This window comes from Theropithecus gelada, chromosome 13 (genome assembly GCF_003255815.1).
Source record: "Theropithecus gelada isolate Dixy chromosome 13, Tgel_1.0, whole genome shotgun sequence".
Taxonomy (NCBI): Eukaryota; Metazoa; Chordata; class Mammalia; order Primates; family Cercopithecidae; genus Theropithecus; species Theropithecus gelada.
In genome coordinates, this window is record NC_037681.1 from 89,194,235 (window position 1) to 89,218,777 (window position 24,543).

Here is a 24,543-nt window from a genome sequence, read left to right on the forward strand (position 1 = left end):
TTGCAAGTGTTCTTTACCTCTGTAAATGACTCCACCATTCACATAGTACTCAGGTGCTTCAGCAAGAAGCACCTTTGACTCTTCTCTTCCCTTCACATCACTCATTCAATCTATCAGCAGCCCTTGCCATTTTAACCTTTGAAATATAATAGGAACCTGCTCATTTCTTAGGTCTCTACATTCACCCTCTACCACCCCAGTCATAACCACCATCCTTTCTTGCCTGGAATACTGCAGTAGTTTCCCAACATCCCTGTTTTCTCTTTTGTCCTCATGTAGTTCATTCTCCTCATAGCAACCGGAGCAATTCTTTAAAGATAAGTCGTTTCATGTTATCTTCTTACTCATAGCTTTCCAGTGGCTTCCTATAACAAACTTTATCATGGCTTACAAGTTCTCTGACTTCATTTCCTACTATTTTCCTTTTTACTCATTCCCCTTGAAGTGTATCAGTCTTCATTATGTTTTTGTGTTTTACCCAATATCCTAGCTTGTTTTCACATCAGGGCCTTAACAAATGTAAGGACATTTGCTATTTCCTCTTCCTGAAGTGTTCTTCCTTCAGATATGTATGTGATATACTTCCTCAGAAATGCCGTCTCTGACCTCTCTACCTATACGTTCAGTCACTCTCTATGTCCCTCTCTTTATTTTTCTTCATAGCAATCACTTCCTGAAATTATAAATACATATTTGTTTCCTGTCTTATCCACCAGCATATAAACCCCGTGAAAGCAGAGACTCTCTGCTTGTTTACTACTAACTGAGTCTCTGGAACCTAGAACAGCGCTTGGCATATAGTAGGTATTCAGTGAATTTTTATTGATAGAGTGAAATGGATGGCAATAGGACTGTTTTATTTATTTCTGTTTAAACATTGTTTGTAGGAGCATCATCAGGCAATATTAGAAAGGGCCAAATTTTCCATTGGTTCATTATAATTACAAGGATTTATAACTTTGTCATAATGTAAAAATTTATAAACCACTATGTCCTTACAGTATTTAAATATGCTGTTATCTAAATTTTTGTTACTTAGGCACCTACATCATTAAAAGCAGAATAATGTTTTTGAAAATACATATTTTAAAATATAACAGCTCACAAAAATCTGATGTGGTTATGGTTGTATAGCTTTATGTTTAGATCTCAAACTGTTAATAATTAACAACAATGAAAAAAACAAAAAGGACTTTGAGACAGACTGAATTACAGAAAATGCCATTTGAGAAAAAGGTTGATGTAAATCTTTTATGAATGAGCTCTGATTAAGTAATCCCCTTCATTGTTAGGAAAAAGATCTTGTGGAATTTGGCATTGCCTTTGAAAGTTCAAATGCTCATATTCCCCCGAAGAGCTGTACAGAGTTGCCATTTAGCTTTGACTTAGGGTTACATGCAAAAGGTATTTTGTCTTGTTATGAAATAACTGACTTTTGAAAATGGAATATGCATAGACGGATGTTAGAAAATATTATATAAATGTGTGAGATATGACAGGGAAAATATTCAACAGAAATTTTATATATTATTGAAGGAAAAATTCAGCTATTTAATATTAATTGACAGTGATTTTTACTAGCACATAGGATTTCTAGCCGTTGTTGGATATCTTAAAGTAAAATTGATTTTTATGTCTATCTGAATAACTGATATCTCTAAAATGCTTAATAGCGTACAGATTTTTATACACACTACTTTAACCCTTGGAACAATCTTATTTGAGATAGACAGTGTTATCCCTCCTTTTCAGATGAGGAAAGAGAGTTGGTTCAAAGGAGTTGCCCTAACTTGTACAACAATAAATAGTAGAATTTGAATTAGGCTCAGCTCTTCTGATCCTAAAATCTGAGCTCCTTCCACAACAAAATGCTGGTGATCCAAAGTTTAAATTGCCAGATGAGAACAGGCCCAAGACACTGTGGCATCTGTGTCTTCAGCATTCGTGAAGGACTCCTGGTGTTTCTGGTTGACCTGAGTGATTGATTGACTAGAGCTAAGTGTCTTACAATGCTGAGCAGTCTGTATCTCAGGAATCTGATTGCAATAGAGTCTGATTAATATGAGTGTATTTCCTGAGGAAGTAATATGCAGTGTTAATGGCAGGAAATTCTGACATATTTTAGTCTTGGGTTTGTGTAACACGATTCAATGAGTACTTTGATTGTTAACTTTATAGGTGTGAGTGCAGAGCAATTTCAGCACATTGACAGTATATTTAACCTAATGAGAATAGCCATTCTCTGGAATATATCCCACAGAAAAACTGTTTTTCAAAGGGTAGCTTTCTGAAAATCATTAAAATCTATAGATTAGGGTTTACTAAAAATAAAAAATTATAAGTGTTAGCATAAACTCGAGAAAGTTTTAGTCCAGAAATTATTAGAAACTGTTTTTTGTACTCCAACCAGTGAGCATTTTAAACTTCTGGTTTGTGTTGCAAATGATGGAATCCATGTAAGTGTCCATCAGTGGATGAAGGGGTAAAAAAAATGTGGTATATATACACAATGGAATGTAATTCAGCCTTTAAAAAGATAGAAATGATATCGTTTGTGATAAGGTAGATGAACCTAGAGAACATTACGTTAAGTGAAATATGCCAGGCACAGAAAGGCAAATACCACATGGTATCACTTATATGTAGAATCTAAGAACTTCCCACGCATAGAAGAGGAATGGTGGTTACTATAGGCTGGGAGGAGGGGTGGGTTGGAGAGGTATTGGTCAAAGGATACAAAACTCATTTTGAAAACTCATGTGTAAGATTATTTTAAAACATTTTTTGAAGGAAAAAGGTTGATTATATTCTAGTAGATGGATTGATCTGTGAAAACTATAATTGAAAACCAGCTGGAGAGAGCTACATTTGTAGGTGCTATGAAAGACATTAAAAAGTTTAAGAAAAATCTCATGCCCTCCAGCTGCTCATTTGACAGATGATAGAGATAATGCATACATGTACAAGTGTGTGTTTGTGTGTGTGCTGAAAATTTAGATGATGGGACAAGAAATGGCATGGTAGGTACCAAGTGGTAAACATAGACAATACATTCTGGAGCTGTTTCCCAGTGATTATCAAAGTTACTTTCATGAAAGAGATATGATTTGAACTTAGGTAGTAGTACAGAGTTAGAATATACTTGGCAAAAAAAGCTATGAACAAGTTCCTAAAAACGGGAAAAAATCACAAAGTACTCCCCTAGAGTAGAAACAAAAGATTGAGCTGCTAATAAAGGTTGGCACTGAGATTATGAAGGACCTTGAAGGAAAAGATAATTTAAGAAATTTAACTTTCAGAAGACTCAGTTTATCATTTAAATTTTTATGTAAACTAAACATATCTAAAATTTGTTTTTGAGTGTGTGATTTTGTGTGTGATAAACTATCTTTTCTGTTTGGGCTCATTTTCTTATTAAAGTCCATCTATTCTGTGAGTTCTGTTTATCATCAAAGAGAATAAATACCCCAACAGCAGATTTTTGAGCCTGTCATAGATATTCTTTTCCTTCAGTTTTGGTGAAATAGCTGGCAAAGTCTTACTGATATTATTTCTTTTGCTTTAGGTTGGAAGTTCATTGTCCAGTTGAAAAACACCAACTCAGCTAGTTTCTTTGGTCTGCATTACAGTCTTTTACCTGTCTTTTTATGAAAAGAGCAAGTTCTAGGAAAGGATGGAAGATTCTCAAAGAAGCAATTTTCCCCTTCTGAGGCAGATGAAAACCTGTACATGTACCTGAAATTTTTTTCCCATTTTTAAAATATAAAATTTCACACTACATTTTCTGCTCTTCCTTTTTGGAATGATTAAATGTAACACTTCTTTCATAGTTTTTTGTTCACTTATTCTGAAATGGCTTGCCTTTTCCTAAGTAGTATATGAGGTTGGCGGATGTAGATGGTGCATACGAGTGCAACTGTGAATGTTTTCCAAGGTAATAGAGAATGAGGAACTACCTTCTGAAACTTTAAGTTGAACCCCAGTCCCCCACTTTGTGAAACTCTGTCTTCACTTTCTCTTTTTAAAAAGTTACTCTCCTTTTTAATCTTTCTGGCCTGACAACTGATGTCAGCAGTTGTTTAATTGGTATTTGGTGCTTAAACCATACTTGAGTCTCTAACTCCTTAGGTTTCATTACTGTACTTTATTTAAAAAGCCTGACATTTAGTTACTTGAGCATTTCTAAAGCAGCTTTTGAAGTAGCAAACAATTAAGACTATATTTAACTTTTCAGTTATCCTACTTAACTGTTAAGGGCAAAGCAGGAAAAGAGAACTGCTTGGTACCTGAAGCAAACATATTAAAAGAAGGAGGAAAAGCCTTATTCTGAAATGATTATAGATAGATAATAACAGTAAGACAGCCATACAGAATGTTAACACTTGAAAAATCTTGATGAAGTTTTATGGAATTTCAGTGTACTAGTCTTGGTTGCTTTTTAAAGTAGGTATGACATTTTTTCAAAATAACATGTTACTGGAAATAATCTCAAATGACTAGTAACCATTTTTTCTGAAGTAAAGATGAAAAATATCTTTGGTATTAATGTTCCTCATTTTTATCTTTCTCCGTTCCTGATGCCCAGCATTAATTATACTTTAATAAAGACTGAATTTAATTAAGTCAGTGGCCTGCACCAGCATGGTCAGTGTAGGAAAGATCTTCCTACAAATCATCACCATAGCTTTGTTCATTTGCAGCTGTCTTCACAACTAAGTTGTCCAGCTTATTTTTTTCAAGTTTAAATTTCTTTTTCATCAAAAGGTCAAATTTGGGTTAATTATGCTAAACACACAATCTTGTATAGAATCTTTTTTCCACTTTTCAAAACTGTTGAATTAGGACCTTAATTAACTGTGGAGTTACACTTTTGCACTGTGTTTAATGCTCGCATTGTAGGAAAAGTTACCAGAAAGAAGAGAGATTAGGGATGAGTGTCACACTGACACAAGGCCTGGCATGTAATAAGTATTCTGTAACTGTTTCTTGAACTAATAATGAAGGAATCAAAGGCTGACATTATTTATTTACCACCTACCAAGCCCTTAGATTAAAGATTATTGTGCATTATCTCATGAATCCTCACAACAGCTTCATGTGAGTATGGGTTCTGTTGTTATCCCCCTTTTACAAATGGGAAAACTGAAGCTCAGACAGCATGCACGAAGGTGGCTGAGTTAGGATTCTAATGGGGTCTTTCTGACTATAGTCACTAACCTCACACTTTCAATCATAGCATTTCTACCTATAGAATGTTTTACTTCGTTTGAGAGTCACTTCATAAGAAAGAGGGTGTTTAGTTGTTGGTTTGGGGAGGATTAATTGTAATTAATCTTGGCTGAGGAGAGAGGATCTCCCTTTTCTTGGTTTTTGAATTGAAACTGTTGTCCAATATGATAGCCACTAGCCACATGTGGCTGTTTACATTTAAATATGAATTAACTAAATACAATTTAAAATTCATTTTCTCAGCTTTATTACCCATATTTCAAGTGTTCAGCAGTCACATACAGTTAGTGGCTTTATTGGACAACACGGAGCAAATTTCCCTCATCACAAAAAGTTCTGTTGGATAGCATTACAGAGGCTCCAGGGTTATCAGTTGAAACTCTTGAAAGTAACACTACTTAAAACCTATCTTGGAAAATAGATTTCATGATTATTCCAGCTCTCAAAAGCAGTAACACTCTATTTTTCTTGGGTTGTATCAATTAATTTAAATTTGTATATTTGTAATTACTTCCTATTACCCAACAAATTATGATGAAGGGGCAGGAAATTAGGATGGGCTGAGTGACCCATACCTGCAGTCCTAGCTATACTCAAGAGGCTGAGGTGGGAGGATAACCTGAGCTCAAGAGTTTGAGGCTACAGTGAGCTATGATTGTGCCCTGCAGTCTAGCCTGAGTAACAGAATGAGACCTGTCTCTAAGATAGATGGATGGATGGATGGATGGATAGATAGATGGATAGATAGATAGATAGATAGATAGATAGATAGATAGATAGACAGACAGACAAAGGAAGTTAATATTTGGAGCAAATATAATAGGCAATACTGGAAACAAGAAGACAAATATTTTTCAAGCAGATGGTTCTGTGTTGTTAGAAATTATTTTACTTTGTTTACTAATATCACAATAGTGTCGAAGGCACAGAGGAAATACAATATTTTTAAAGTATAATTTTTATTATGAAATATTTTAAACACATTATACTTTTTTAAATGGTGAAAAAGCAGTTGAATACTTTTTTTATAATAGACTCATAAAGGAATTTATAAGTGGAACATTTAATCACCTGATTATTTCAGAAATATTTTAAGAATGTAGTCCACAATTTTGCCTGGACGTCTGTCTTAATATGGTCATCACCCAAGTTGGAAAGCACAAACCCTGGGCATGAACTTCATCTCCTTAGGCTCACATTGCTCATCTCTCACCTGGAGGAGGCAGAGTATCTGCTCTGAGATCATTCCTAGGACATATTTACATCCTATGACTCAGACTAGATTCAGGGCTAGAGATCCACTTCCTGAGACTGGCCATTTTTCTCCATTGCAGTAGATGTGGAATTATAGGGTTGAATGGGAGGATTTATAGAAAAATTTAAAGTCGTATTTTACCTGTTATATAATTTTTTTTTAAATTGCCTTACTTGTCCTATGAAACGATTTAAAAAATGAAGAACAAATGTTATTTCGCCTGAGAAAGGGAAGATTTAAGGCTTAGCTTAGTTCCTGTGCCCTAAAAGATATATTATAAGGAGTATTTCCTGTCTTCACAGAAGATGTTATTATTATTCAGTGAAAAAAATGTTTGTTTAATGTCTACTTTGCTCCTGCCCCCAGACTCTGTCTCCTTAGGGGCAAGAATGTGTATCTGGTTAAATATTTTATCCTCAGTGCCTGCTTAGAGCCAGAATATAGTGAAACATTCAGCCAATATTTGCTGAATGAAAAAAATGAACATTTGTCATGTAAAAATAATAACTCCTGACACAGGTATATTTGAAAGTTGTCACCTCAGCACATATCTGTTGTTAGTGTACCCCAGCTCTGCTTCATCAGTTCCCTAAGAAAGGGGTACCAGACAGTTTGGTCATGATGAACCAGTTGCCTTGGATTTTACTGCTGGGACATTTGGAAAATGTCTTGTACATGTAGGGTACCCAAACATTTGTTTAACAAAATAATAGAAGGGATCGTAAGTACGTGTAATCAAAAATAGATCTTCAAACACTAATTTTTTGTTTGACTCCAGAATATGTTATCTGAATTTATCAACAAAATTAACTTTTGTGTTTTTTTCATAACAAGTGATTGGTGTTCTTTTGAAAGAATACTGCTTTCTTTAGATTCAAGAAGAGCCTTAGAATTTTTTAATACTGTATGCACATACATACTTATATACATATTTGATATTTGTGTCATGAGTTTTGGATTCTGTTTTATATTTTAATATATGTGATACATGACAGTTTAGAAATATGATATATTTTGGAAATACATATTTTGTCTTTTCCATCTTTCTAGAGTATAAGTTCTTGAGGTAAGAACTTTGTCTTCTTCATCACTCTATCTTTGCATCTAGAAATGTGCCTGGCATGGAGTAGGCACACAGGAAATATTATAATTACACAACAAATGCTTTTTCATAAGAGGTCTATTGGATCCTAAGTTTGTTTGTAAGTTAGTCAGTGTTCTAGTTTAGTGTAAATAGTCATCAATTTTTAGTAATTGGAAGACTAGCTCTTATTTTTGCATTCTTCTTTCAGGAAGAATCCTCAGCACAAGATAGAATATAGACATAGTACGCTTCCAGGTAAGTAATTTTACTTCAGGAAATTCAAAATGAAACCTTTAAGTGGTTCTCCTGTTAAACCTAGATAGTTTCCAGTTATTGTGAAAATATTTAAAAATCTCTGCTTCTGTGAATTTGTTGAATTGCTGATTTTAATGATTTTTCTTAAAAAAAAAAAACAAAAAAACTGCAACCCTTTGATATAGCAAATGCTTTCCCCATTGTCCACAATATATATTTGCCTTGTATCTCTTAGGATTCTTTTATTTGCAAGTACCTGAAAACAAAATCTTAAACTGGCCTAAATGATAATTGACTTCTATAACTAAAACATCCAGAGCTAGGGCTGGATTTATATAAGCTATATTGCTTTGGCTCATTAATAATGTCAGTAGTGTCCCCCAGGACCCAAATGTTTTCCTTCATTCTGTCTTTAGAGGGGTCATTATCATCCTAAGGCTGGCTCCTCTTCCAGTGAGGGACTTTATGTATCCTTATTCAGCTGGGACGATAATCACCTGTAAAGAGCATAAACATCTTTGACCCTCATGATTCCTGGGAAAAATCAGAAAATTCACTTTTTATTACTGGATTAGATCACATTCTTAACCTTGATCCAATCACCATGGCCACTGATTAGTTTGTACCACTTCTGAAACCAGAGTGGAGTCACTTTCATCAGAACCACAGCCATCTCCAATAAAAGCTAGAGCTTTGAGGAAGGGAGGAAGGGGGAGAGACACCAGAGAAGCAACCATCAAATGTCCATCTCTCCTACTTACCTCAATCTGTTTTACCTTCTGTTTCTTATGCTTCTAAACTGTAACATTATTCTTCTTTAATAAAATCTGGCTTTTTCATATCATTCATATAATACAGAGACTGATTCAGCACATAATATTTCTGCTCACAGAATGAGAAAATAAAATGCATACTATCAAGGCTGTGCTCACTTGATTTATATGTGCATACAAACAGCTGACTTGTAATCAAGTAAGTGATGAAAGTAAATGATTTCACTATACAGGAATTCCATTTGATATTTCTTATTGAAACACACTTTAGTGCTTTAGTACTCCAGACATAAAAATATTCCCTTTATCTGAGCTAACATAGTATGGAGGTTACATGTTATATATTATACTTTCTTTACTGTGCTCATATCTCATGATGTGGCAGTTATGGTAGTTTAAGTGTCTTCCTTTCTAGCAATAATGTAATTGTATTTGATTAAAAGTATATATTGTTCACACATTGTAGCATTGTCCCATGCAAGAGCATTTGACACATTTATATAACTTAATAGAAATAGGAAATATTTACCTAAAAACTATGAATACATCATATAGCATAGTTAAAAATATCTGAATTTTTGTTGAAAATTTCTTGAAATTATTGAAGTATTTTTTGAATGAAAAACATATTTTAAGACAATTAACTTTTTAAAGAAAAACTTTATTTTATTGAAAAGATCATTTTTAATAGAAGTATATATATTTTAAAGGAGTAAGTTTAAGGCTATAGGTTTAGTCTTACATTTTTAATGTACTTTCAGAAGTTGCTATGTGGCAATATAGTCAGAACATCTCTTACCCTACAAAATCTAAAAATTGGGGATTTTGAGTATTTCAAATATTAAATGTTGAGGTATCATTGTATTTTTCTGATTTAGAGATACCTAATAAAGAATTCTAACATACTTGTTTTTCTTGTATCCCAAATCATTAAGATTTAACAGTACCCCCAAATCTTAATCTCAGCTATGTATTGATTCATTTACTCACACATTCACATATTCATTTGTTTAATGTCTTCCACGTGAGAAAAGCTACAGAGAGATGAGAACCAGCTCATAATTGTGGTTATGGGAACCAGCTCTGGCTCTCCCCACTTGCGGTGAGATGCTCTGAAGTCTCTGGGGAAAGAGAGGGAGTACTTTCTGCTGGGGATTATCAGGTAGACTTGATATGAGAATTTTAAGTAAAAGTTGGCCTTTAAGAGGGTAGGATTTCAATCACTTTTGTTTCTTTGCTGTGTAGGAGGTTGGTGTAGTACACCACAGGCAAAGTGAATAATAGATTAATCAAGGACTTCAAGGTAGAAGTGTTGTAGTTGGAGTTAGCAAGTGGATCATTTTAACTGATGTGGGAAGTTAAAATCTCTATAGTTGCTTTGGATGTTGCTAAAAGGGTGTATTGAAGCTAGATTATGGAAACTCTCTATGGCCAGACCAAAGACATGGGCACTTTGGCACATAATGATGAGCCAGTATTTTACCAAAATCAAGCTGGTGATAAACAGTTTGAATTAGAGAGGGGGAAGCCTGGAGATTAGTTAGGTAGAATAAAGGGCTAGAACTAGGGCAGCTGTCATGAACATGGAAAGGTTGGACTGGATATAAGAGGGATTTTTGAAGGATGAATCAAGAGGATTTACCAACTAATCAGTTGACTGTGATATGGGGATGAGGTAAATGAAGTCAGGATGACTCAGGATTATAGTACACATTATCAGGAGACTGGACAAGGCACACGATAGAGAATAGGGTGAACTAGGGAGTTTTGTTGTTTTTGCTTTCATTTAAACGTTGAATTTGAGGTGGGGGTATCATAAGAACATGTATAACAAGATAATGCAATTATTAATATAGTGCCAACATTAAAATAACTAAACTGTTACTGTTTAATTTCTGATTTGTAATACCCCTAAAACATTTTCATCTATAGAGTGCTTCTATACATGTAACAGTTTATATAGTGCATTCTGTTTCTTGTAGGTTTGACTCCTGTCATTTGTTATGTTTCTTGTATATATAATTGGTTTAAAATTTTATTTAACTTTCCACACTTTTTCAGAGTGCTACAATGTTTGCACAAGTTATTGAATGCTAAAGTAACCAGTGCCAGGAAGATTTTGTTTTATTCTTTTTTAGCTGCCTCACCTGTTGACAACATTTAAAGGAAATTATCATCAATATTTTATGTAATTATTGGGGTCCTCCTTCCTCCTTTCTGGCCTCTATTATTATGTGATATGTATTATTCTAGGTGATTGATACCATTCATGACTGAAAATTTAGAATGGTCCACTGATAGCTACTTTAATGTTTCTCTATTTCTACAATTATATACAAGTATGTGCTTATATATACTCTTTTATTCAGAAGGTAAAACTAAAAGATCTAGAAAGAAAGCTATTAAGGAGGCTTAGTGGGATTTACATGAAATTCTATAAACTGCTACTTAATGTTTAGAAAACTAATGTATGGAATATGAGAAAGCCTGATGCAATGGAATTATAAAAAGAAATGAACTTTATATATAATAAAGTAGATCAGAAATATATAAAAGCTAAAATATAAATACCAACTAGTTGCTTAGTGCATTTTTAAAAAATAGTCTTTAATAGTAAAATGAAGCATTATTAAAAATGTTTGTTCTTGTAAATATAGTAAATTTTCAGCTTTAGGAATATTGAGCCGAAATATTTATTTACTTAATAAAAATTAACATCCTAATTAGTCCTAAGATTTAATAGAAAATTAAAGAAAATAAAACATGAAGAATTATCAGTATTAAACTATTAATCTGCTATGGAGCGCCTGTCATCTTAGATCTAACACCAAAAAACTATTGGTAAAAATCTGCAGTTTGGCTGGGTGCGGTGGCTCATGCCTGTAATCCCAGCACTTTGTGAGGCCAAGGCAGGAGGATCGCTTGAACCCAGGAGTTCACTACCAGCCTGGGCAACAGAGTGAGACCACATCTCTACAAAAAATAAAAAAAGTTAACCAGTTGTGGTTATGGGCACACCTGTGGTCCCAGCTACTTGGGAGACTGAGGTGGGATTATCGCTTGAGCCCAGGATGTCAAAAATGCAGTGAGCCATGATTGTGGCACTGCACTCTATCCTGGGCAACACAGCAACACCCTGTCTCAACAAAACAAAACAAAACACTGCAATTTGAAAAGATTTTTCTCCATGCAAAATCAACATTTCTTCCAGCATGTATGTCACACAGTATGCTCTTCAATAGTTTGAAGACTTAGTTCTTGAGATAAGAATTAATGGTGAAATTTTAAATTGTAAAAGAAATATTAGACAAAAATTTGGAATTGTCATTCTCATATTATAAATTCCTCTGCATATAAAAAATCAGAAATTACCATATTCTAATCCCATGTAGTAAATAATGTGTTATTTTAAATATGTTAAAGATTTTATTATTTTTTCTAAAAGTTATCTTTCATAATGGTAGTTCAGCGTTACCCATCAGTGTTTACAAACCAGTGACAGCATATTTCACCAGTTCTGGCTTTAAGTAGTCAAGCTGTCAATCCCTGTCCACATTTCATTTTACTTCACTGATTTGTAGAGGAAATGAAGGTTCCTACTGGGGCCTTAAAATTAGAACTCTGGAGTTAGAAATATCTTTGTAATCATTTAATCGAATGATTTGTAGTTTAAAAAGTAATTTCTGGCCAGGCGCAGTGGCTCACACCTGTATTCCTAGCACTTTGGGGGGCTGAGGCGGGTAGATCACCTGAGGTCAGGAGTTTGAGACCAGCCTGACCAAAATGGTGAAACCCCATCTCTACTAAAAATACAAAAATTAGCTAGGCATGGTGGCGGGCCCCTGTAATCCCAGCTACTCAGGAGGCTGAGGCAGGAGAATTGCTTGAACTCGGGAGACAGAGGTTGTAGTGAGCCAAGATTGTGCCATTGCACTCCAGCCTGGGCAACAAAGTGAGACCTTGTCTCTCAAAAAAAAAAAAAATAAGTAATTTCCATTAGGTTAAGTCACTTGTTCATTGTCATGAGCTTGTTTGTAACACAGATAGTTGGACTTCTAACACCTGGTCTAGTCCTCTTTCTCTTAAACTACGCTATTTTAAAGAGTCTTTTTGTTGGGTAAGATGTGAATGCACATGATCACATAACATGTGCTAATGATCTCACAATAAACAGTTTCCTTTCAGATTCAGAAATCACTTAACAGCTTTAAAAGAAAAACAGATAAAAAGCCGGAACAACTTCCGGTTCTTATAGACAATCAAATGAGATCAGAGGTAACTAGCAGGAAGAAATTTGTAAGCATTCTAGGCAAAAACAGAGAAAAGACTTATTTCTTTCAAGTTTGCCTTGACTTAGAAGTGTTAACCCAAATTTAAAAAAAAAAAAAAAAAAGCTTTCTAAGATAAATTTACTTGGGAATATTGTAATGAGAATACATGTGTCATTGTAAAAATCAGTATTCAGAGTATTTTCCAGGTGAGTAAAGTTTAATTTTTTTTTTTTTTTTGGCCCAGTTACACTGAAAGGCAGAAATGGATATTTCTCTAAAAACACCTTCAGATTCTACTAGCAATTTTTAAAAAAGGAAAGTCATCTAGGTAGCATTTGTTTTATATAATATTTAAAGTTATTAATTGAATTTTCCACAATATAATCTATTAAATAATTGGTCCCACAAAGATAATCACATATCAGCATTTACAACCCTGTTATGAAGGATCTGTGTGACACCACTAACAAAGGACACAGAGCTGAATTCTAGAGCTGACTTTGTGCTCATGTCATGACTTGGCTCTTCCGGTGTCTTCACTTAAAATATAAAGTACCTGTTCATATGAGTTAAGGTGGATTAAATTTGACTACTAGCTACGTTGAATTCTGTTACAGATGGTTTTGTTAGATTCTGGACTTCTTATTAGAAGAACATTAATGTGTAAAGGTAAACATAAAATGTAAGTGATGATAGATATGAGCTTTTTTTTGAGTAAACAAAATTATTCCGATTAATGTGGCCTTACTGCCTCAACAAATGAGGCTTCTTAATAAGTTGCTAAATATTTCCAGGGTTCACTGAGGCCTCATTTAGCAGAATTAAGGTCTTTTACATAATTCATTATATTGACTGGCAGGCTAGTGATCAAAAGTGTAGGCTAAAATAAGAAGGGTTTCTGTAAAACTAAAGATGTTCAGTAGTTGATTTGCAAATGGTTCACTTATTTATATTGATATATTCAACAAATATATTTATTAAGTGCTCCCACATGTTAAGCACTGTTGTCTGAGCTAAGGACACAATAGAAACAAAGCCCTGCTCTTGCAGAATTGTACACAGATGGGCAGTGCACACATAAGCAATTATCTGATGTCATGTGTTGATAATTAGAAGAAAAATAAGCTGTGTAGGAGGACAGAATAGCAAGGGTGTGTACATGGTATGGGGAGTGCCACGTCAGAAAGGATGGTAAAAGAAGCACTCTGATAGTTTGACATTAGAGCCAAAGCTTGGAGGAGGGAGCAAGCCAGGTGATTATCTAAGGAAGAATATGCCAGGCATTGGGAATCATGAGTTTAAAATCCCTGGTGATGACCATGTTTGTACTGTAGGAATAGCAAAGAGCAAATACAATTGGAACAGTGCGAGTAAACAGAATGGCATAGGATGAGATCAGAAAACTACTAGTGGGCTAGTTGAGTACAGTCTTCAAAGCTCAGACCCGTAAATAAAGACTTCAGATTTTATTTAGAGTGAGACAGCTATTGGAAGGTTTTCTGACTTTTTTTGTGAAGAATAGACTAGAGTGGAAGCAAGGGAGACAGTTAGGAGGATATTGTATCCAGGAATAAAGTGGTAGTACTGGGGCCAGGGCATTAGAGTGGATGTGATGAGAAGTGGTGGATTTACTTTGCAGGTAAAGCTAACAGGATCTCTTGAGGTGTTAAATGTTGGGTTCTCGGTAAGGGATATTCAAGGATGACTACAAGATTTCTTGCTAAAACAACTAGATGGTTGGATGATTAGAGAAGTCATATATTCAAGACTGATAAATAGAATGACCAGATCTGGCTGAAGCAACTAAAGAGTTATGTTCTGGAAATGTTATATTCCAGGTGCCTGTAAGTCATCCAAGTACAGATAATGCTTAGGTATTCAGATAAATGAGTCTGGAATTCAGGGCAGTAGGTCAGGGCTTAAGATGTGAATTTGGGAATTTTGGACATAAGACTGGATGAAATCATCTAAGGAGTGAGTTAGAGAAGAAGTTCCAGCTCTAAAAAGTTAGAGATTAGGATGATGAGGAAAATCCAGCAAAGAAAACTGAGAAGGAGCAGCCAATGATGTGAGCAGAGAACCTGGAGCTGTTTCAGCTTTGTATCTGTTTTTCTTGTAAAGCTGCTAAGTGATTTCTGAATCTGAAAGGAAACTGTTTATTGAGATATCATTAGGACATGTTATGTGATCTTGTGCATTCACATCTTAGAAAAGAAAGTTATGTGTGTAAGGTACTTCCAAGAGGAAAATTGACAAAAATAGAGATATTGATGTTCTTTCCTTCTCACTCCCTTTCCCAACTGCAAACTGCCTTCCAATTTTTAAAAAACGCATGTTATTATTTTAAAAATATGGGTAACTGAGATTAGACATAAAACATGCCCTCAAGATGTTTACAGGAGCTGTGTATACAGATAAAGGTAATGCAAGATTTTCCTTAAGGAACTGGTGAGCTTCCTACTATAATGAGAATTGTGCAAGTTATTATATTGCCTTTTTAGCCGTGGCTACCAAGAATCTTGGGGATAAATTTGATGCTCTATTTTTAACAATTGTGTTAAAAATTGAGATTATCATATGTGTATTCTGCTTTTTATGTTTTTTATTTCTACCTTTATTAGCATTTTATTATTATAAACTGTCTCAAATCCTTTCTGGAATGAGTACTGATATTAAGAAAAATATAAATGTGGCTGGGCGCGGTGGCTCAAGCCTGTAATCCCAGCACTTTGGGAGGCCGAGATGGGCGGATCACGAGGTCAGGAGATCGAGACCATCCTGGCTAACACGGTGAAACCCTGTCTCTACTAAAAATACAAAAACTAGCCGGGCAAGGTGGCGGACGCCTGTAGTCCCAGCTACTCGGGACGCTGAGGCAGGAGAATGGCGTAAACCTGGGAGGTGGAGCTTGCAGTGAGCTGAGATCCAGCCACTGCACTCCAGCCTGGGCTACAGAGCGAGACTCCGTCTCAAAAAAAAAAAAAAGAAAAAGAAAAATATAAATGTATTGGGCTATAAGGGTTAAAAGGACAGATATATTACTTCCTTTGTCATTTTTCTCATTTTTCCCAATTCATTGACTTTATTTTTAAAATTATAACTATATGTTGTATGTGAACATTTTAGAAAGATATTAACCAAAGTATATACTAAAGTACAGACATTAATATTTTTAACCTATACATTTGCTGTTCATCAGGGACTGTCCTCTGCCATTCAGATTTCTAGATACAGTCTTCTTAATTGTTTCTTGAATGTTCTACACTGTCCTAGAGTCTTTCACTGCTTTATTTTAAAGCAACTCTGTAGCTCACTGTGGAAGGAGTAGGATGAGGGAAGAAATGAATTTGGAGGCAGAATAATTCTAGTATTATAATATTACTTAGAAATCTGTAAATTATAATGTCTGTTATGATGGCAATCCTAGTCTTATTGAAACATGAACTATAAGAATATCTTAGACCTATAAAACTAAACTTTCCAAAGTATCTAAGCTAACGCCCTGATGTGTCAATAAGCTTTTGCTAGGTTTGCTGTAATAACAAACATTTCTAAATTTCAGTGCCTTATAACAATAAATACACTTATTTCAGTGAATTTCTCCTTATTGCAGCTGTGAATTGGCTGTGGCCCTGTGCCATGTGTATTCTCATCCTGGAATCCAGACTGAGGGATCAGCCTCTATCTGGGACATGCTATTCTTGTGGCAGAGGGGAAATGGCAATAGCAGAACCGGAGAAAGAGTCTTAAAGCATGCTTTTGGAAGTGACACACACTATTTCCACTCACATTTCCTTGGGCAATCACTGAGAAGTGAGGAAGTATAATCATATCATAGGAAGGGGCAGTGAATAACTGGGGCAAAAATACATTCTACCACATGGGAAGATGGGATGTTGTGAATATGATTATGAGATTAAGGAACCATTATTATTAATCTCATGGGCCATTTTAGTTTCAGGAACCTCATGGTAGGAAAAGTTAGAATAATAAATAACAAAGCATCATTTTAGTACCCTTTCCAGAAATTTGTAGTGGTGAGCTCTGCATTAATAAAATTAATTCTCTGGATGCAGAAAGACATTTTATAGGTAGATGTCTGTCATCCCAGGTTGAGTGGCGATTGATGTGTTGTGTACCAATCTTCTGTTTTTCAGTGAGAAATGTTTTAGATGAAGATAATGATAATGTTGGGCAACCCAGTGAGTATGACCTGAACGACAGCTTTCTAGATGATGAGGAAGAAGACTATGAGCCAACAGATGAAGATTCTGACTGGGAACCAGGAAAGGAAGATGAAGAGAAGGAAGACGTGGAAGAGCTTTTGAAAGAAGCAAAAAAGTTTATGAAAAGAAAATAGTAACTAACTTCTGTAGTCATATGTGCCTTACATTTACTTTTTCTTTGTGGGAAAACATTTATGAACTAAGGAGGTACTTAAGTGACAGTTATTTCCTTCTTTTGATAGTTAATGACTTCTACTACTGACTCTTTACAAGTGAGACATTGAAACGTCAGCCTTCAGTATAATAGATGGAATTTTTTGTTGCCTTGCCTTTTCTTTCCTACTTAAAGCATCTGGAAATAGGAAGACAGAGAAGGTAGAGTAAAAATGGATATTTTTGATGTACTTTGTATATTGGTAATAAAAAGTAAAAGTCATAGGTTGCGCAAAACTTTGGTCTTTGTAAATTTTTTTCCAAAGATTATCTTTATGGAGTACTCTGCAAGTATAACCAGGCAAATTACATGAAAACATGCCTCTTTTCATTGTTACTGAAGTAATTCTCTAAGCAGAACCAGGATTTTAAAAATGCAGTCATTACTTAATGGCTGTTTTTTTCTAGTACCTTAGATGTGAGCTTTGCAATTTCACTTACTACTTTTGTCCTTCAAAACTTGGGAAGATTGGTTCCAAATGGATACTGAAAATAGATTCAACTAGGCTGTAGAAGAGAAATGTTCACCATGCAGGGAATGTTATTTTGTGTTCCACATCTGCAATTTACTGTATGTTTGAATTTAAAAGTAAAAATCTCAAAGAATTTGACCTTTTTTTCAAACTAAAGTCCTACCTGATTATTTTAACTCTCAATGTGCTGCCTTTATATTAAGAATAGAGAAATGACATAGCTTTCTCAAATGGCGTGAATTTTGCCTTAGTTTTTTTGACCTCTGATGAAAGTAGCAAGTTGTTTACTGTTTGGGTGAGGGAGAAAGGACAAGATGGAGGAAGGTGAACAAAAAGGCACAATCCATGTTGCTTCCAGGTTCTTCCTCACCAACTTTCCTGCGCACGGGAAAATGCAGCCCGCGCCTGGGAAGATGCAGATCACCCAAGCATGCACCAGGTGACGTCAATCCGAAGATATCGAAACTTACCTGGCCACGCCTATTGAGACGCCCCTATCACGCCCTTATCCCGCCCACTGCCCTCCCCCTTCCAGTACCAATGCATAAAAGTCCGCTGCCGGCAGGAGCCCGCGTGACTTCTTTGACCCCCGTTTTTGTGGGCCGGAGAACCTCACCCGAGAGTGCCGGCGCGACTTCCCTGGCCCCATACCTGAGGACCGGAGAACCTTGCCCGAGAGTGTGTGCATATTTGCAATAAAAGACTGCCGCTTTCTTATGTACTTTGGCCTCATGTTTAATTATTTAGCTCTCCTAAATCAAGTATTAAATTAAGTATTAAATTAAGACAATTATTAAATTAAATTAAGACATTTACCAGTTGAAAGTTCAAGATTCTGGCCTCCCATATCAAGAAGAAACTACTTATTCTTCAGTTTCATGACATATCTTTCTGTATTTCTGTTCTAAAACTACTTTAAGCCCTATAATGCTCTTCATTTTAAGTGACTTTGAATTGTTAAAATGTAGTTTAGAATCTTTAATAACAGTTGGGTTGCATACACAGAGCAGGAGATATTTATTGAAATCATAAATCACTAAGCCAAAAGAGTCTTTGTTAAATACTAATATTTTCTACTCTAAAGGAACCTAAAAATTTATATTTTAAAAGAGCAAAACATATTTATAATATTATTTCTCAGTGCTTTTAAATATATCTCCAGTAATTGTATAATATTTAATATTTATTTAAACTGGAACAAGAATAAGATAAACATTTCTCTAGACTATTACCTATTATTCTGATTTTATCTCTTATTGTTATTTGGAAACTATTTTTCCCCTTATAATGTCCCTTTAACCTTGGTAGTATAACAAGTCTATGAATGTAATATTTAACTTATTTTCATCCCTGTCACTAACTTAATCCTTGAAGTGTTACTTAATCTACTCCTAGGTATATACCCAAAGGAATTGAAAACATTTCCATATAAAAACTGCACACAATGTTGATAGAAGCATTATTCTGAAAAGGCTATTAAAATATTCCTTCCTTTTCAACTACATACCTGTGTAAGGCCTGGTTTTCTCCATGTACTTCAAGCAAAACAACATATGAGAGCAGACATAGGAATCTACATGTCTTCTAGAGAAGACAGACATTAAAGAGATTTGCAAAAAATTAACACAATGCCATTCATCTCACTAAATTCTTTAAAATACATGATTTTTAAATAAAATATTTGTTTGTGTTAGTGTGTAATGGGTTTACTCTTCTTTTTAAGTGAATTACTAAATATTGTTAAAATTTCTCAATTATAATCTCCAGTGTGGTGACTCTCTACAATTACGACCCTCATAAACAAAAGCTTTTTGGGTTTCTCAGTAATTTTTAAGAGTGAAAAGAGTCCTGAGGCTGAAAATTTTGAGAACCACTCCAGTAGGTCACTGTACCATTCAGTTGGACTAGTTATGCTAGGATAACCCAAAAATCTCAGTGCCTTAACACAAGGAACGTTTTCTTATACCAAGATTTTCTGTGTTGGGTGACCCTCTAGGGCACTGTCTTCCATGTAGCAACTCAGTATTCCAGCATTTTAGACTCTCTGCCTTCTTGTAGTTGTGTCATCTGGATCATGAGACCTTCTTAATCATGACTGCAAGGGGAATACAGAAAGTAGAGGGTTATAGTGTAATTAAAGGCTTCAGGCTGAAGAGACATCACTTCTGTTTGCGGCCCATTGGCCAGAAGTAGTTACATGGCTTTATCCACTAGAAGGGGCATGGGAAGTACAGTCTTACGGGTGTCCAGAAAAGATGAGAAACAGAGTGAACACTAGTAATGTCTACCACAGTCGCCAAAGGAGTAAGTGGTAAAAGAGAGTTGAGGACAAGATCTTGAGTGTGTCATAATTTAAGGAATAGGAAGATAAATAAAAAGATTCTTCAGAGGAATTAGAAGAAGAGGAATGTTAGGAACTTTCTGTGTCACAGGAGCTGAAAGTAGAATGAATATTAAGAAGGAAGAAGTAGTCAATATTGTCAGTTGCTATAGAATGGTTACACGCCTAAGAACTGAGATTAGATTTAGCTTCCTACTTCACAGAGATAATTGAAGCTATTCGATGAGAACTTTTACAAACTCTCACCTGCATCTACCCACCTACCAGCTATTCTCAAATTCTTTATCTTCTCCCCCGGTATTATAGATAAATTGTTTATTATTTTATTTAAAACCATTTCCCTAGATCCAGGCATCTCTTACATGCTTAAGGACTTTACACTGGTAATTCCTCCCCCTCTCCCATCTCATCAGTTTTTTCCTATGTACTGATTCATTCCCATCACCATGTAAACTTAATGGTATTTCTTACATCTTAAAGAAAAAACAAAAAACTTCCTTAATTCACTCCCCCAACAGCTTTACTACCCTATTTATCTTCTCCTCTTAACAGCAAAATTCCTCAAAAGTGTTGTCTATACTCGCTGTCACCAGTGCCTAGCCTTTAAGTCCTTCAAATTGTAACAGAAAAACATCAAAAGAACTAACATAACTAATTCCATTTTCATTTAAGGGGCCTTTACCCATTGCTACACCTAGGCTGGGATTTCAGAGCACTGACATTAAATGTAAAAACAGGAATGATGTAGTTTTTGAAACTAATTCTGGGATTATATATGTAAACAACTATATTTTATTAAAGATTTATAGGTGTATGGTGACCTGACCAAGCACAAAGAAGTTCCCAACCCCCTTGAACCCTTACTGGTGCCCAGATATTTGTACTCATTGGTCACCTTTTGGTCCCAACCCTCTCCTCTTCCTTTTGCCCTTAACATAAAAACAGCCTGAAATTTGTTCTGATTTAAGATGGTATTTTAGGATGTTAGTCTGCCATATTCTCAGTTTACTGCCTTTCCAAACTTAGGTTGCTTTCCTTGCTCCAACTCCTTGTCTCCCTACTTATTGGCTGTTGTGCGGTGCACAGGATGAGTTTGAACTTGGTTACAAAATCAAGCCTTTCCTACCACCTTTCCATTGAAACTGCTTTTGTCAGGTGCATCAGTGATTTCCACTCTCCTGAATCCTATGGTCATTTCTTAGCCCTCATCCTTCTCAACCTTTCCTCAACATTTGAAACAAGCAAGATGTCAGGGTGTTCAGGAAGAAATGGTGGAGAAGAAATAAATATATTGATTGCAATCACTCCAGGGAAGTTTAGAGATGATAAAATCAGTAGAGGTTTGTTTTGTGTGGCATTGTTTTTACGGTGGGAGCACAGAGCATGTTTTACAGGCAGAAAGAAGGGATCTGCAGAGAGAGATTACAATGTTGTGAAAGTTAAGGAATGGGTACTTGTACTTCTGTTAGCATTTTTGTATTAGTTAAATTTATTAATACAGTGATCCTTAAACTAGCTGTGCATCAGAATCCCCTGTGAAGTTCTTTTTTTAAAAAAAAAAAAGGTACTGGGTTTCCTGAGAGACCGACTGAGTCAATCTCTCAGATGGGGCACTAGTATTAGTACTAAAATATGCACACATACACACACACGTGCACACACACACACACACTCTGTTTCATGGATTAGATGCTGTTGAAGGACAGCTTTGGAAAGCAGGCAGTATAAGCCCACTTTATGTATCTCTAGTGAGCAGTTCAGTCCAGCCCCAACAATGAAAAGCAAGCAGAGTTTGTGACACCTCAAAAGAAAATTAATCATTCTGAAGTTTGGGATTAATCTGTGAGATTTTCATTTTTCATAAAGCATAAAAGATGGAAAGTCAAGAATAGAATTAGCCAATACTCTTCGAAACCATAAAATTATACACACAGTAATTCCATTAGTGACACACATTATTCTTGAGATTTTAGCCTTCATTAGCTGTGAGTTTAGCAGCTCACATTGGTGCTAACTACACTGTCAGGAAACTTCCTTGTATGTGCCAGGGGTGTCATTTTGTCTGTGGAGCCCACAGTGGAAACTTCCTATGGTGTAATGAAATTAGAAACAAACCACCAAAGGACAGGAAATATAAATCTAATGAATGTGACATTTTAATCCATCCATCTGAATAGATTAAAATCACACCTCTGGAAAAAAAGGCATCAGGTTGAACTTGTAAACTGTTTAAAAATAAGCAACAATCAGAGTATTATGTTACTATTATGTAGCAAGTAATATATTTGAAGAAAAATAATATTGTCTTACGTGTATATATTAGAAAAAAGACTAATAATAAATCAACTGAGTATTTTAGAGCTAGACAAAAGCAGAGCATCACAATTAGCCAGGGATAGGACAGAATTAGTAAAGTAAAATCTTGAGATAAAAGACTAAAAAAAGAAAACCCAACAGACTTGATCAATAAGACAAAAAATAAAGAGAACTCTTAGCAAAAAAAAAAAAAAAAAAGACATTAAAAATAAAAAGGGTTAGAACTACAAAAAGGGATGTTTTAAAATTTTGTAAGAGAGTACGTACAACTTCATGTTAATTTGTAAATTTAGATGAATGTATGGCTTTCTAAAAAAAAACTTTCCAAAGTATACTTTATAAAACATTAAAAAGGGTGAACAGATTAACAGCCACAGAGGAAATGGAAAGTATTCACATTTCTACTCCTAGGATAGTACTAAACATTGGGAATTACAAATGAATTATATAAAACTTTTATTCAGCAAACAATTTCCCTGTTACAAGAATTACTATAGAATATGGAAAAACGTGGAAACTCCAATTCTTTAAATTAGCCAAGAAAACTTACAAAGTAACCTCAATATGAACATGGATATTAAAATCCTAAATAACTACTCAATTGATTTTAACAATGCACTAAGATATCCTGACCTAGAAGGGTTTCTGTTGAGAGTGTAAGGGTAGTTCAGTGTCAATAAATCTATTGTTGCAATTCATCACATCAGCAAATTAAAGGAATGACTTATGATCTCATGAAAGGCCAAAAGAGGTATTGATAATTCTGTATTGTTCCCCTTCAAAACACAAACTAATAAAAAGAAAACTCGTGGTAAGATAAGAGTAGAGTGAAATTGTTTTGACTTGATGAGTACCTTTCAGAAATCCACAGTAAGCTTCTAAGCTCACAGGGAAAGATTAGAAGTGTTCCCAGTGATGTCTGACACAAGACAAAGATGTCCACTATCATCTCTACTCTTTTGTTTTCTTCTGAAATCCTTAAGAAATTATGTATTGAATAGGAAAAAAAAAAAAAAAAAAAAAGACCCTGGTACTATGCATAACATATTTAACTAAGAAACACAAGAATATCAACTGAAAAATTATTAAAACAAGATTTTTAGAAAAAAAATTGGCTAAATACAAGGTCACCCCAAATTAAGTTTCCCTATATATCAGCAATAAACGGTCAGAAAAATGTAAAGAATAAAGATCTTATATAGACAATCCACAACCCAAAATGCCTAGTAATAACCCTAACTGTTACTGGTAGAGGGTGTCCAGGTTCTTGGCATTTTGAACAAAGAACTGGACAAAATGCACAAACAAAAAAGCAAGGAAAGAATGAAGCAACAAAAGCAGAGGTTAGTTGAAAACGAAAGTACACTCCACAGTGTGGGAGCTGGCTGAGCAGCAGGCTCAAAGACCCCAGATACAGAATCTTCTCCTGTCCAAATACCCCCTAGAGGTTTCCCATTGGTCACTTGGTGTTCGCCTCATGTAAATGAAATGGTGGCCCGCAATCAGTCTGATTGGTTGTGAAAAGCAACCAATCAGAGGCTGAAGTAAAGTTACAAATGTCACACTCCTATGCGAATTCCTATGCAAACACTGGTTGCTTCCTGCAACCAATCAGAGGCTAAAGTGAAGTTAAAAAGTTGCATGTCTATGCAAACAAAGACTTGGCCAGCAATCAGTCTGACTGGTTGTGAACAGCAACCTCAGTCTGATTGCTTGCAGAGAGCAGCTAATCAGAAGCTGAAGTGAAGTTACAAAGTTACACTTCTATGCAAACCAATCAGAGATACTTTCTGCAACGAATCAGAGATACTTTCAATTTTCCATCTGCTGCCAGAAAAGGTGGGGGTTTACAAAGGGAGTAGCCTCTGGTCCTTTTGTTACTTAGGCATGGAAAGTTGGGGTTTTCCTTTTGATTTAGTTCTAGGAAGTCAGTGTGAATTGGCCTTAGGTTCCCTGCCTCCAGACCCTATTCCCCTGCCTCAATTGTACAAGACCTACACAATTAAAACATTAAAACTTTAACGGACATGAGGGCCTGACACAAATGGAGATGCACACACCATATTTCTAGATAGAAAAATGCAATGTTGAAAGATACAGATTCTCC

At 35.2% G+C, this 24,543-nt stretch overlaps 1 protein-coding gene across 1 annotated transcript in view; it reads left to right on the plus strand.

The window, feature by feature from the left end:
- APLF (aprataxin and PNKP like factor) overlaps window positions 1–17,537 on the plus strand; it is a 97,735-nt gene extending 80,198 nt beyond the window's left edge. The window contains exons 9-10 of the mRNA XM_025354315.1: window positions 7,777–7,823; window positions 17,025–17,537. Of these exons, the coding sequence (XP_025210100.1) occupies window positions 7,777–7,823; window positions 17,025–17,227 (250 nt within the window). The 3' untranslated portion in view covers window positions 17,228–17,537. The remainder of the gene's footprint in view (window positions 1–7,776; window positions 7,824–17,024) is intronic.
- The last annotated feature ends 7,006 nt before the right edge of the window (window positions 17,538–24,543 follow it).